Below are 16,144 nucleotides of genomic sequence, written 5' to 3'. Positions count from 1 at the left end.
ATGGAAGGGAAAGATGTTGCTTCCTGGTGGTAGGTGATCGCTGGGCGCCTAGGGGGCGCTGGACGGCTGACAGTTGGTTCCTGCAGCACCCAAATAGCCCTGTCCTTGAAATCAGCAAAGTCCAGGTCAGGGTTTTGTAGGGTTATGATGCGCAGCTGCACTCTGTGGGTACTGGATAGGAGTCCTTCAATGAACTGCTCTTTTAACAGTTTGTCTTCCTCTTTCACACTGTCAGGATCAACTTGCTTGACGGCTTGCAGCGCCTCCTGCAGGTTAAGAGCATAGTCCCGTATACTGTCCTGCACTTTCTGTTTACATCCAAAGAATCTCATCTTGATTTCAGCGGCAGTGCGGGTGTCAAAGGTGCTCCTTAGCTTAGCTGGGATCTTTTTAACAGTCTCTTTATCAGTGTCCTGCCAGGCTTTTACTTCTCTCTGTGCTGCACCTGTTAGCTGCCCAATAAGGATGTTCACCTTCTGGCTTTCAGATAGAGGATACACCTCAAACAAACTGCACAGTCTCTCTTTAAATTCACTCAGGGTATGGGACTCACCCGAGTACTGCGGTAGCCAGGCTGTTCCCGGTATGTAGGGCATAGACAGTGGCATTATGGGGACCGCTGCGGTGGGTGCTACCGGAGCCACAGCCGCGTTGGGCACTGCATCTTGCGGCGCTGAGGGGCTGGCGGGGGCGTCTGCCGCTGCATCGGCGCTTGCCTGAGACATTCTCCTTCCCCCCTAGTTAACGGTTGTCAGGCCCCGGGGTTGAGCGGCTTACCGGCTGTAGGCCTCAGCTCCTCCCCTTCTCGCGCGCTGTCCTCTCTTCCCGCGTGGCACTTCATTTCTTCGCGATCTGCGGCAGGCTCCGCCCACGAAGGCCTGCCCCTTTTCTTCCCGTGCGCACCAATCAGCGGGATAATGGCGGCAATGGCGCCAATTTTGCACACAGTCTATAGCACACAACAGTCTCTGGCACACAGGACCCGGGGATACCGGGCTCCGTAATCCTGTTTGTGATGCCAAAATGGGTCGCCCTCCCAGGGCTGTGGGGTACTCGGTACCGGGCCGGTCTCTCAGAGTGGATTGTCACAGCAGCGGTGACCCGGTCCGTGGCCCTGGGCGCCCATGTAAAAGGGGTTGAGTTGGGAATAAAGTTTATAAGTGATTCGTGACGCCATTGGTGGAGTTCGGCAAGGGAGGTGTTAAGCCGACGCTGCAAACAGATCCTCTGGGACAGATGGTGTGGTGCAGCAATGATGTTGTAGCCCTCCACAGTTAGGGCTGTTGGTCCCAGGGCAGTGTAGTGGAATGTTTAGGAAGAGGGTGCAGTGTTGGCACAGAGATGTAGCAGTGCTGAGGATGTTGCAGGAAGGAGGCAAGGACACAACAGGGTGCAGTTTCTTTACCTTTTCTTGGCAAACGCAGTCCAGGGTCCTGGTTACAGATGGCACAGGAGCAGGCTAGCCTGGAAGCAACTCAGGAATCTCTCTATCAGATGGGTTGTGTAGTCTCCTTCCTAGCGCTGGCTTGAGGTACATGCAGTACAGTGTTACACTGAAGTTCCTCCTTCTTATCTTCTCTTAGAACTACCACATATGGCAGACAGCTGTAGCCCTCTCTCTCTCTTGGCTCACCCGTTGCTGTTGTGCCTCCGAGTCTTAGTTGGGAATAGAGCATTTACAGCTCCCTATTCCTCTGGTTTCTATTGCAGGACCTTCAGTATCCATACAAGCGTGGAGACCAGGCTCCAGATCATGCGCTTTCACTGTGAGGGAGCTCTCTTTCCTCAGCTCAACCTCCAGCTTCTCTCCACACGTCTACACTCGTTGCCCTCCTCACACTAACTGACTAATTTTCCCTCCTGACCCTCAGCACTCCTCCCCCAATTCTTGTTCAGAGCTCCCTCTGCTGGCCCGGAGTGGGAACTGTGTTGCATGAAAATGATTAACTGCTAGAGAGACCCTTCCTTGCTTCCAAGCATGACATCACCCTCCCTGGAGGAAGGCAATGCCATTGTGGCGACCATACTCCTGGGGGTGCCACGCATGTTTATTTCTTTTGTGTGTATTGTAACAATACAAAATTGTTGGAACTCTCAACTTAATATTTGGATCGACGCTCTGTAGAATAAATAACTACAATCAATTGTTTCCTATAACCATCAACAAGCTTCTTACACCTCCCAGCTCACATTTTGGACCACTCTTCTTTTGCAAAAGGCACCGTCTCCCAACAGCAATTTTAAGATCTCTCCACAGGGGTTTGATGGGATTTCGATCTGGACTCTCCAGCTCTTTGTTTTCATCCATTTCTGGGTGCTTCTTGAAGTATGTTTGGGGTCTTTGTCCTGCTCAAAAACCATGACCTATGACACAGACCCAGCTCTCTGACACTGTACATTACATTGTGACCCAAAATCCTTTGGTAATCTTCAGATTTCATTATGCTTTAAACACAGTCAAGGCACCTAGTACCAGAGTAAGCAAAACAACCCCAAAACAACTTTGTACCTACAGTCAAATATGGTGCAGATTCAGTGTTCTTTTCTTTGTAGGCCTCATTCCATTTTCAGTAAACAGTAGAATGATGTGCTTTACCAAAAAACTTTATCTTGGTCTCATCTGTCCACAAGATGCTTTCCCAAAAGGATTTTGGCTTACTCACATACGTTTTGGAAAACTATAGTATAGCTTTTTTATATCTCTGTGTCAGCATTGGGGTCCTCCTGTGTCTGTTGCCATAGCGTTTCATTTCATTCAAATGTCGACACCTTGAGCGTGCAGGACAGCTTGAATTTCTTTGGACCTTGTTTAGAGCTGCTTATCCACCATCCAGACTATCCTGTATTGCAAACTTTCATCAATTTTTCTGTACCGTCCACATCCAAGGAGATTAGCTACAGGACCATGGGTTGTAAATTTCTTAAGTTGTGCACCATGGACAAAGGAACATCAAGATCTCTCAAGATGGACTTGTAACCTTGTGATTGTTGATATTGTTCAACAATTTTGGTTCTTAAGTTATCAGACAGTTCTTCTCTTTCAGTTCTCCATGGTTAGGGTGGCACACATAGACACACAATGCAAAGATTGAGTCAACTTCTCCCCTTTTTACCTGGTTGCAGGTGTGATTTTCATATTGCCCAAACCTGTTACTTACCACAGGTGAGGTTGAACGAGCATCACATGCTTGAAACAAAGTTGTTTACCCACAATTTTGGAAAGGTGCCAACAATTTTGTCCAGACCATTGTAGGAGGGTATGTGTGAAATTATCTTCAATTTGCCATTTTTTCTCTGTTTCTCTGGGTTTTTTTTGTATTGTTCCAACACACACAAAAAGAAATTAACTTGTATAACAAAACAAGTTTAATTTTCTGTGAAATATACAAAGTCATATATTGATCCATAACTAAATATTCAAATAGTACATCCTGTAATAACGTGGCTAGAAACCATGAAAATTACCCAGCTCCCCCCAACATAATAAATCTCATATTTTATTAAGACACATTAAAAACAATAGAAAACATATTTATGAGGTCAGTAGTAAGAAAAAACAAGAAAGGGGAGAGCTATTAAAATACATCATCACCCATGGAAAACAATGAATCAATATTGGCCCATATATATATTAAAAAAAAATAGATATAGCATATATTATATGGCTATAGTGTGATAGCAATATCAATAAAGTGAGCATTATCACAACAACCCTATAGTATTGTGAACAATTATATGGTGTAATGAATGATGATTAAATACCATAAATATATGATGATTAAATACCGTAAATAAATATGCATAGCTAATGTCAGGAACACCGCATTGAACTTGCTCACTGAGCCAGTGCGCATGTCCTGAGTAAAGCGAACTGTGCTCAAAGATACCTGTGGAGTGGGCAGCAGCCAAGTAGATGCGTACTTCAGAACAGCAGGACCTGAAGCACGTGACTGCTGGGGCGTGGCCTAAACTCCAGAGAGCTAGGAACTGCAAGAGAACTCCTAGCAGGGTAACTGCGAGACAAAGTTACCAAGGGGCATAGACAGGGAGGATAGTCAGGAAGTAGCCAATGAGTCATACACAGAGATAGCTGCAAGGTACAAGAGGGGCGAGAAGAGAGTAGTCAGATAACACGCAACGAGTCATACACAGAGAGGATAGCGCAGTACAGAATCAACAGGCAAACTCACAACTGGGAACAGAACCGGGTCAGAACCATATAAGCAAGCTATAACAATGAACAGGCATAGGCACACGGAGGTCACCACACTCGGCCAAAGGCAAAAGTATAACTGACAGGGATTGGAGCTTCCCAGGGGCTTAAGAGGCTCTCCCAGAACCAAAAAGAGGCCACAATCATTAACCCGAGGTGTGCAGGTCAAAACCTGCACTGAGCTCCAGACATTAACCCCTGACATGCAGCTCAAAAACCTGCACTGGGATCATGACAGCTTAAAACATAACAAATCATAAATTATATAGGGGTATGATAATCCCAAATGACAAGAAAAAAGGAAGGAATGCATTCAGTATCTCAAACAGAAACCTATAACTTTGACCCATATAATTCAAAATGAATAATATTCAAAGCAAAGTGCTAGTTTTATCCATAGTGTAAGATAAGTGCTCCCCACACTTCCCCGACGCGCGTTTCGCCTTGTTGCTTTCTCAAGGGGATGTGCTATGATGTAATGAATACATATATATGCGGCAGATTTTCTGATTGATCAAAAGTTCAAAATACCTCCAAATTTTGCACAATTTTGTGACCGGTAATAACAAAGTTTAGCGACGAGTTATTAAATAAATCTAAATTACAATTTATATTAATAGTACACTTATATAAAGATCAATTAGAATTAAATCTTTCAGTAAATGTGAAAAGACTTTGCATTCTGCTCCATACCCTATCTGAGCAGTGAAAACGTCCTGATAATATTTGCTCAGTTATTGTCCAGAGAATTATTATTCCACTTGAATGAGAACATATTTCATTTGAATCAAATGCTACATTAAGTCAGTGTGAAGCAATCTGCCAGCTGCTGATGAACTACATCTCCCATGGTGCTTGCAACAGCTGGGGTGCTGAATATGACCCATCTGAGTTAAATCTATTCAAGACATATAGTGTGTGCAATGGTGGTAACGTCATCCAGGAGAATTACACAGATCAGTGCTTCTCCGATATATACGAGCTGCGACGCCAAGGTCCGGTGACCCATTTTTTATGTTGTCCAATTAATATTAGGATCATTTTACATAAAACAGTACCGGTTCCAGATAGATGATATCACACGTCAACAGTGCCAAGTAGCATAATAGAACAAGAAGCTTCATGTGTGGTGTATGAATGACAAGTGTTAGTAAATATACAACATAATATATTTCAGAGCTTACAGTATATAGTTTCTTAATGTGGTCATATGATCTTGTATTTTTAGGAGCATGCCTCCCGCCTTGCTGCTTGCCGCGTAGAACATGCTCTTCAATGATTGACAGTTTGGACCAGTGGCATGGCTGCGCTTGTGATCTGAACTGTATAGTCTCCGATTCTGCAAGCAGAGGCAGTTTCTTTTCTGCAGCATCAATGTAGCTCAGGGACTCAAGCAGGCTGCATCCATTGATCTGAACAGTGCTTGTCCACCCTCACTTGGCTCCCATAAAATAATAAAGCTTAGACTGACCTCCTGTACTGGCGCTGTTCCTGCGGTGTCGGCACTCGTTCTCCCCGGGGCTCCCATGCTGTTATTGTGACACGTGACACCAGCGACCAATTAGCAATGGCGTCACTGTCCATGTCTACTGTCGAACTGAACAGGAAGCAGAACCCAGGGATCAGCTGTAGACTCAACTTCCTCGTTATGGTCAATTTGTCCGAAGGTAGAGGCAGTGACCCCAGCGCTGACTGGGCACCGGCATCACGTGTCCCAACAGCCGAACGGGAGCCTTTGGAGAGCGAGCGAGCGATGACACCGCTGGAATGGCCCTAACAAGGGAGGTGAATATAAGCTGTATTATTTTATGGGGGCCAAACAGTTTGATCAAGAAGGGTTTGTCCTTGTAGTGGGAAAACACCTTTAAAGAGATTGGAAGCAAAGAATTGCTTGCCTAGGACATCGGCCACCGCCGACAAACTGCAGAAGTGGCGGGTAACCTAGACAATGAATAGTAATCGTGAGAATTAAAAGAATATATGCATTCATGAAAAGCAAAGAGGATTTTAAAAGTATTCTCCCCCTACAAGTATTCTTCTAGGAGAGAACATTTTTTATTTGATGGTTTAAACGCCAAAATGGCAGCATCCAGCGCCAATGACTCCAGTCCTCGGGTATTTCACTATGCCAAAGACGCCCTTATCTACAAATAATCATTTGGTGAACGTCTTCATCTTGGCCACATCACTCTGAAAACATCATAATACCAATTAAGTTGTCCTAAAATCTGTGACCGCTAAAGGGATGTACCAGAACCAGGATATTGATGACCTAAGGTGAGTTCATCAATATCAGATTGGTGGGGGTCTGACACCCGGCACCCCCACCGATCAGCTTTAAGCCACTGGATGTAAACAGTGTATGGATCCTGAACAGCACCTTACATTCTGTAGTGGCCATTCTCAGTTACTGCAGCTTGGCTTCTATTCACGTAAATAGAAGCGGAGCTTCAGTGCCTGAGTTGCGATGTTCTGACTCTCTACATCTTGCGGGTGCTAAACCTGCAAACTGCTGATCAGTGGAGGAGCCAGGTGACCTATTGACCTAGCTTAAGGAAAGGTCATCATCAATATCATAGTACTGGACAACCCCTTTAAAAAGTATTTCATGACTGTAATTGAGAAATTAAAGGTAACTAATTACAGTTGATGAACATCCATTAGACGAGGTGATGACAACACATGGAGAATAACAGCAGGCATGCAGGTGAAGGATAGAGTTTCACTGTCGCAGCCATTGTAATGCCGTACAGATGTAGCAGAGCTCAATGTTATTTAATCCTTCTGTATAGTGAAAGAATAGGAAAGCACCGCTTGCAAATTGCCCCTCCATTGCCCTCTGCTCTGGGCCATAGAGTTTAGTAATCTGAGGCCGGCCAGTTACTAGAGATAACACCATTTGTGAGTTTGTAACACTATGCCTCGAATCAATCACCTGCCGGCTCACAGATGGTGGGCATAGCGGTGAAGGGGGTACCGGTGCAGCTGAAGTCCAGTTATACGTATTATTGTACAAGCCGACATTATTGATACAATTATTTTGATTATTATAGTTATAATGCTTTGGTAGGTTTACTTGCAGTTCTATGTCAAAATCAACAATTGGTAGCGCTAAACAAAAAACTGTGACACTGTGCACGTAGGCAGAGACCTGTTAATCCAGGGCAGCGGGCAGGGAGATGCCAACATTGTTTTTTCTGACACGCCATAGCGTCACGTTCCCGTTAACACTCCTCCATCTGCAAAAATAATTTTGGATACCAAATCTGGTAACTTTTACGAGATGTCAACTTCTACCCATACGTCTCAAAATTTCCGTAGAGGCAAGTTTCTTGCATTGGTAATTGAGATGATTGAATTTTTTGAAAAGTCAAATTCATCAGACTCAGTGAATTTTTCCCCCAAAAAATTGAATTGCGTCTAATAAATTCACTGTCAATCGCAGCTACGTGTATAGCCTTGAAAAGACATGTAAGTCACCCTGAGGTCTCCAAGGACTGTATATAACCTCTTTCAAGCCTTAGTAAAGTCAAAGTGGCCTCCACATACAGCATTTGGCTATGGATAAATGGAAAATTTTTCTTCACTGATGTTTTGTCACACAATATCTGTACAATATATTTAGAGTTTTTTGGCATTTTCTTTTGGCTTTCTATTGTTAATTTGTGATCGAGCGGTTATATCCTCTCACTAAACAGATACAGTAGAAAATAGCTGCTGCATTCCTTGCCTCAGCTTTTATACTGGCTTCTCTACATTTATATGATCGGCTGTGATATACTATGTGATGTGAAAGGTATTATGAGGAAGCCCATCCAGTCACACTTGAGGTCATATTAGCCTTCTCTGCCTCATGCAATTTTCTACAATGTGTAAAATAGCGGTGGGATAATGTGTTATCCGAGCATGTTCATGTGCTAACCCAGTGTCTTCAGCATGCTCGAAAAATATGTTCAAGTCCTTGCGGCTGCATGTCTCATGGCTGTTCAACAGCAGCAACACATGCAGGGATTGGCTGTTTGTTAGGCAATCCCTTCATGTGCTGCAGCTGTCAAACAGCCGTGAGACATGCAGCCGCGGGGATGCGAATATATTTTTTGAGCATGCTGAAGACACTGGGTTAGCATGCTCAGATATAATACCTTATCCCAACATGTTTGCTTATTACTAATCCTTAACACTACGATTCTTATGCAGAAAAGACAATTGGGGTTTGTCCTTGAGAAGAGATAATTCTGGAATACTCTAGAGATGTTTCCATAATGGCCACCACAAAATGTTGGATATTGGATATTTTCTACTTACATTTATATTTGCTTACTAAAACATATACATAATGATACATTGATAATAGACAAAGAGAAAGCACAAACAGAACACACTTACCCTCGTTTTGCCATAATTGTGCCGTTGACATGTAATTTACTGTTTATCAGTTGTTTATTGCCCATACAATAGAGAAGAGCCTGTGAATATGTCTTACCAGTTGCAATAGAACTTGATGAACCTCCCTTCTTACTAACCAGGTCGGCAGCTGACCATCTTCAACAGCCAGGCGGTCATCAAGGTTGGAGGAAAGGACCAGGGACGTCCATTCCAGGGTCAGATATCGGGCTTGTATTACAATGGCCTAAAAGTGCTGTCCCTCGCTGCAGAGAGTGACCCCAATGTCAGGACAGAAGGCAATCTAATGCTTGTTGGTGAAGTTCCATCAGTCATGACCACAGAGACTACAGCCACCACACTACTGGCTGACATGTCTACCACCATAATGGAGACAACCACGACCATGGCCACCACTACCACAAGAAAAGGGAGATCCCCAACTATGAGAGACAGCATCACACAGGTAAGCGCAAGATGACATGCAATGACAAGTGTATCGGCATGGAACTGAATGGTGGAGATTCCTGGGTGGTGGTAGGATGCCATTTGGAAATTTCCTCCTTTGCCCACTGTAATCCAGCCTGGTTTACAACTTTGTACAATACAATGTCCACAAAGTACCTAAAGGGGTTCTCTATTGTATCTCCAAAGTTACTTTAAGGTAGAGATGAGCAATGGGATTCGTGCTGCCCTTGTTTGGCATCCAGTTAGGTCTTCCGTGGCAGCAGCTCTTCACATCTGGGGCACCCCTTGGCATCATGACTTCACATGAGTCCTTGTGCGACAACATCATGACATTGTAGGGCACCCAAGATGCCAAGTCATAGATGACCAGCCCAGAAGACCGACTTCCATTAAGGACATCAATGTCAATTAATGGACATTAAATTGCTCACCTCTACTTAAAAGGGGTTATACAGGACTAAATTAGTTTATACTTTGAGACAAAAAACGAACAGGCCGGTAGTTAACAAGTTAACAAACTACCTGCCTGCTCTCTCCGGCGCCAGCTCATATCGTTCATCGACCACTTCTGCTGGCGATTCAGCCGCTCCACATCAACAGAGCAGCTCTTCTTCTGTGCTCCTTTGCCGACGGGGCGTGACTTCCGACATCATGCTGATTGACTGCCAGATTCTTGGAGTTAAGTAGTGGGCAGTCACGCAGAGCTGCTCTTCTTCTTCAGCGCTGCTCTGCCGATGGGGCATGACTGCCGACGTCATGCTGATTGACTTTGGACTCCCTGCAGTTAAGCAGTGGGGAGCCAGCTATCAATCAGCATGACATGGGCAGTTGCACCTCGTCAACAGAGTAGAGCTGGTCTGTCTATGCGATGTCAACGGAAGCTGCGGATCGTCAGCTGGAGCGGTCACTGACTGCTCTGTACCGCCAGAGATCAGTTCCAGGCACAACAGGCAGGAGGTTAGCAACTATCTGCCTGTTAGTTCTTAGGTCCACAGTAAAAAATTAATATTGTTCTGGATAACTATTTTTAAGGGACATGATCCAAATTGTGTCTGTACTGCTGAATATGATTTATGGAAATTTTATATTTTAACATGGAAAACATAAATTTACTGAAAATCATATGAAATAGATAATATATATATATATACATATATATATATTTAACAAAGCAGAAGACGTGGTACTGAAATGCATTTATGGAGGAAACTAAGCATTGAAAGGCCATATGGCGCTTACTATCCTGGGTAATGGTATGCAATTTGTATCAATATCAATTAAAAGAAATTGAGCAAACATATGGAAAAACTACGGTTTTATGTATGTGAGCTGTCATATTTAGGACATTTATTTATAAGAAAGGAAATGTCATAAGGAAAGAAAACGGAGTGAATAATTTGCAATTCTGACTTGAACTCTCCATACTCGTTCATTTTCCTGTCTGCTTTCCACCTTTGCTGTATGATGGATATAACACAATGTCACGCAGAACATTAAAGGAGAAGCAAGTGATAAATATTTTGAAATATTTAATTCTTTTATTAGCAATCAAAGGTTATTATTACAAATTGTCACTAAAAAAGCTTCCAAAATCTGTATCACGGATGCCAATCACAATTTTATCTTATTTAGAACCACATCAAAGTGAAAGTTGAGCTGTACTTTGATGTGGTCATAAATAAGCTAAAAGGAGTTCAAAAGAAAGATGGTGAGAGACCTAAACTCTCCTGTCAGAACGAGCTTACTGATGGATTCTATATTAACTACACCTTACATTTTCAGTTCTCATTCTGTGTAACCATAGGGTGGCATAGATTTAAAGAAACAGCATGAACCATTTTCATTTTCTGCACCCTCACAGTTCAATACTGTACAGTATTTTTAGGCCAATTAATCTGTGCTGATTGCTTCTTACTATTTCTTTAGTCCTCCAATGCTTAGCTTTTCAGAGTAATAAGTCCTCTGTATAAACATAAAGTAATCACTAATATTCGGCCATCACTAGAGGGGGCTAATGAGCGCATCGCATACAGTGTTACCACTCAGGTCTATGTAGAAGTAGTATGCAGGTAGTTCTTTAGCTCCTCCTTGTGGTTGCACAATTCTGTAATTTACCATTATGGGCTTGCAGGAGATATCTATGGGAAAGAGAGTTTCTTTTGCTATGATAGTAGAATAGAAGTAGCTGTCAAATTCTTTCCTGAAAGCACAGGATGTCGGCATACAATTTCCATTGCTGGAGGAGTCAATTTTTTCTCATCTGTATGACTGTAATTTGACACAGGTTGGATGTAGTCTAGATAACAGGAGATATTTATAGAAAATCTCTCATTCCCTTACTCCTCCTCTCTGTCTAATAGCTCAATTCAGGTTTACAAGAACTAAAGGAGAAATGAGAGAACTTGGATTTCCGAGGATCCAAACTGTGACAAGCCCTTTAGCATAATGCTGCGATACTATATGGCAGAAACGTAGACCCTACACTAGAAGTGAGCAAATCTCCCGAAATTTCATTCTACCAAATTCAATTTGGTCCCAATAAATTTGGTTGGAATCGAAAGTACCCCGATTGTCTTGAGCAGAGGGATTACAAAATTAAAGAGGTTGTCCGGGACGTTAACATTGATGGCCTATCCTTAGGATAAGTCATTAATGGCTGATCGATGGGGTGTGACATCTGGCATCCTCACCGATCAGCTTCTTCCCCCAAGCTGGCAAATCAATAGGTGGATGGATATGCAGTATCTGGCCGCTCTCACTATTTTGCCGATGGAACTCGGTAACTGAGCAGTTTCGGCCAACACCGGGAACAGCTGATTGGCTCCAACTCCTTTAAAAAAAACTTCATACTTATGTTCCTTCACCTGTTCTTACTCCAGCTGAGCTCCTCAGAGCTCCACACTGGTCTTCGGTTCTTTCAGTTCTCCACTCCATTCTGGTACGAAGGTCTGTGATTGTCTTCACTCTGTCATGTGGTGGCAACACACATCACGGCCAGCACTGCCCCTTCATTTAACTATGTGATGCCAATCGCAGACATCAGATTGACTTCAGGTAGCCACGAAAACGCTTGAGGCCAATCCTTGGGTTCATCACCAGATTGGAGTGACGGAAGACTGGCGTGGCACAGAGGATTTATGAGCTGCAGCGGTGGTGGCATAAGAACAGTTATGGAAAGGTTAGTGTAAAGTTTTGTCTTGTTTTTATATTATACTAGTTGAAGAGCCCGGTGTCGCCTGGGCATAGTAACCAACTGTGGTTAGTTATAACAAATTATAATGATTATATTGCACATAAAAACATTTCACATCATATATTCAACACTACAGATTGCAACACAAATTAACTAAACGATTACCCAAGTATTGATAGTATTTTATTTTCAACTCATTCAAGAGCCTTTTGATAAACAACATGTTTGGCTTTTCCTTTCGGTGCAAAGATGAACAGATTTTTGGCAGTTTCAGCTCTTGAACAGATCACGTAAAGTTGACCATGGGAAAAGCATGGAGATTGCAAATCGATTCCTACTACTTTCAAGGACTGTCCCTGAGCATTGTTAATGGACATTGCAAATAGCAGTTGAACTGGAAACTGGAGGCATTTAAAATCAAAACACAAATCAGATGGAATGAGTGGAATTCTTGGAATGAAAATGTCCTCTCCTTTGGCACATCCTGTTTCTGAGCTGTGTATCTAACCCTATTCTGTGTGATACTGACTGCTGAGCCGTGTATCTTATCCTATCATGCGTTACTGACTGCTCAGCCATGTATCTAATCCTGTGCTGTGTGATACTGACTGCTGAGCTGTGTACCTAATCCTCTCCTGTGTGATACTTTCTGCTGAGCTGTGTATCTAATCCTATCGTGTGTTACTGACTGCTCAGCCGTGTATCTAATCCTATCCTGTGTGATACTGACTGCTGAGCAGTGTATCTAATCCTATCCTGTGTGATACCGTCTGCTGAGCCGTGTATCTAACCCCATCCTGTCTGCTGAGCTGTGTACCTAATCCTATCATGTGTGTTACTGACTGCTGAGCCGTGTATCTAATCCTATCCTGTGTGATACTGACTGCTGAGCCGTGTATCTAATCCTATTCTGTGTGATACTGTCTGCTGAGCCGTGTATCTATTCCTATCCTGTGTGATACTGACTGCTGAGCAGTGTATCTAATCCTATCCTGTGTGATACTGACTGCTGAGCTGTGTATTTAATCCTATCCTGTGTCATACTGTCTGCTGAGCCGTGTATCTAATACTGTTCTGTGTGATACTGTGTGCTGAGCTGTGTATCTAATCCTATCCTGTGTGATACAGTCTGCTGATCCATGTATCTAATCCTATCCTGTGTGATACTGTCTGCTGAGCCGTGTATCTATTCCTATCCTGTGTGATACTGACTGATGAGCAGTGTATCTAATCCTATCCTGTGTGATACTGACTGCTGAGCTGTGTATCTAACCCTATCCTGTGTGATACTGGGCTCCCCCTGCAGTCTGTGTCAGAGGGTGGTCTGTGTTGGCACGGTAATAAATTGAGTTATTTCCAGCTTTACAGAAGGACGATAGCACCATAGAAATGATAAGAATAATAGGCCTCAGTTACCACAATTGTCTACAAAGAAAACTGTTGCTGACAGCAACCAATCACAGCTCATTTTTCATCTTTTAAACAGCTCTGGGACAGCGTGGCGAGTTTTGAGTTTTTGTGTTCCGACTTTGATGTGGCGAGGTTGGTGTATGTGTGGTGAAATGTGTGCTGAGGGTGGTCTATGTGTTGAAGCACGTGGTAGTGTGCGGCGCATTTTGTGTGTGTGTTCATATCCCCATGTGTGGTGAGTATCCCATGTCAGGGCCCCACCTTAGCAACTGTACGGTATATACTCTTTGGCGCCATCGCTCTCATTCTTTCAGTCCCCCTTGTTCACATCTGGCAGCTGTCAATTTGCCTCCAACACTTTTCCTTTCACTTTTTCCCCATTATGTAGATAGGGGCAAAATTGTTTGGTGAATTGGAACGCGCAGGGTTAAAATTTCACCTCACAACATAGCCTAGGACACTCTCTGGGTCCAGACGTGTGACTGTGCCAAATTTTGTGGCTGTAGCTGCTACGGTGCGGATGCCAATCCTGAACATACATACACACACACATACGTAAACACACACACACTGAGCTTTATATCTTAGATACACAGTTAGGTCCATATATATTTGGACAGAGACAACATTTTTCTAATTTTGGTTCTAGACATTACCACAATGAATTTTAAACAAAACAATTCAGATGCAGTTGAAGTTCAGACTTTCAGCTTTCATTTGAGGGCATCCACATTAAAATTGGATGAAGGGTTTAGGAGTTTCAGCTCCTTAACATGTGCCACCCTGTTTTTAAAGGGACCAAAAGTAATTGGACAATTGACTCCAAGGCTGAAACTCCTACACCCTTCATCCAATTGTAATGTGGATCCCCTCAAATGAAAGCTGAAAGTCTTAACTTCAACTGCATCTGAATGGTTTTGTTTAAAATTCATTGTGGTAATGTCTAGAACCAAAATTAGAAAAATGTTGTCTCTGTCCAAATATATATGGACCTAACTGTATATTAGATAGGTCCTGTATGATATTTTGCTGGATTTGTTCAAATTGAATCCTGAAAAAAATTGTTGGTTATGTCAATTTTTTATTTTGGAGGGAGAAATTGATTATGAATTTAATTCCATATGAATCGATTTGCTGATATCTTGATTGATGCTACATGATGTGCATCATTTTATTGACGCGCCACCCTGCTGTTACGGTAACGTTACGGATCATCAGAGGACCTTCCTCAGACTGTTAAATTGTAGGCTGAAGAGAGGGTGGACACTAGCCAGTAGCAGTGGCGCTAGGTGTTGCCTAATAAACAGGTAATCCCTGCGTGCGTTGTGCCTGTCGGAAAGCCACGAGACATGCAGCCGCTGGGACTCGAACATAGTTTTCAAGCACGCCGAAGACACTCGGTTAGCAACTGAGCATGCTCAGATAACACCTTATCCCAGCACGTTCACTCATCACTACCTGTAATCAAATCCCACCAAGGATAAGATCTGCATGAAGTTTGTATGTTCTCCCCGTTATGCGCAAGTTTCCTCTCAGTCACCAAAGATATACTGAAAAGGGGTTTAGGTTGTGAGTCCCTCTTAATCTAAATATGAGCAAAAATCATTTTAAATCCCCCCCCCAAAAAAAGAAAAGAACAAAGAAAACGAGTGAAAAAGGAAAGTAAAGATTAGTAAATGTCAAAAGTTCTGAAAATCTGGACATTAAAAGACGTTGCAGTATGAATTGGCATTGACTGGCCACAGTTGTTTCAACCAACTTTGCATAAATGAATAGTTGAAGCAAATATATATATGGTATTTATATAGCTGTGTGTACATATGTAATCTCATCAGAGAAGTATGTATCTTTCTATCAGTGTATAAGCCACTTTACCTCCCACTTTGCTCCTGAACGCAAAAAGTGCCAAAATAAGTCTTGATCAAAACAAGATGAACCGATTAGAATATGGCTGCTTATTATAGTTGATGGAGAATGACTGATGGAGGGGAGAGGTGAGAGAGAGAGAATCTGAAAGATACCCCATAGGGTGTTTTTGTTTTCTAGTACCTGTTTTATCTTACTCTAGTGCTGGATTCACAGCTACACAGCTCAGTACTGCTGTACAATGTCCTCCATGCAGTTGTTGCTTCTAAAGGGTGGGTTACATAGAGACAGGAGCGCAGGAATCCTCAATTATTTGTGTGCTGTTTATCTAAAGCATCAAGTCTCCACTCACTAGCTCTGAGACAACTGATTGTTACAGATGGGACCCGCAGAAGGTGAAAAAATGCAACGTACAAGCCATATAATGACAAAATGTGCACACACATCAACTTATTCTGAAAAGTCTCCTGAAGCAACGGATAAGTTTTAAGAAATATTTTAGTGGACAGCTTAAAAAGTAATTCTAGCAAGAATTATTTATTATTGGAAACTCTCCCTTTAGGAAAATGTGAACTATCTTTCGGACTATAAGACGCACCGCAAATTTTAAG

General features: G+C 42.8%; 1 protein-coding gene across 15 annotated transcripts in view; it reads left to right on the top strand.

Annotated features, from left to right (window-relative positions):
* NRXN2 (neurexin 2) overlaps positions 1 to 16,144 on the top strand; it is a 900,728-nt gene that overhangs the window by 764,621 nt on the left and 119,963 nt on the right. For all 15 annotated transcript variants that reach the window (XM_073578443.1, XM_073578436.1, XM_073578438.1 and 12 more), the window contains one exon: positions 8,740 to 9,062. In XM_073578443.1, coding sequence (XP_073434544.1) covers positions 8,740 to 9,062 — 323 coding nt within the window. The remainder of the gene's footprint in view (positions 1 to 8,739; positions 9,063 to 16,144) is intronic.

This window comes from Dendrobates tinctorius, unplaced genomic scaffold, assembly GCF_039654945.1.
Source record: "Dendrobates tinctorius isolate UK_male_01 unplaced genomic scaffold, ASM3965494v1 ptg000059l, whole genome shotgun sequence".
Classification (NCBI taxonomy): domain Eukaryota; kingdom Metazoa; phylum Chordata; class Amphibia; order Anura; family Dendrobatidae; genus Dendrobates; species Dendrobates tinctorius.
Note: the sequence above shows the minus strand (reverse complement) of the source record. Positions and strands in the feature narration are given on the sequence as shown.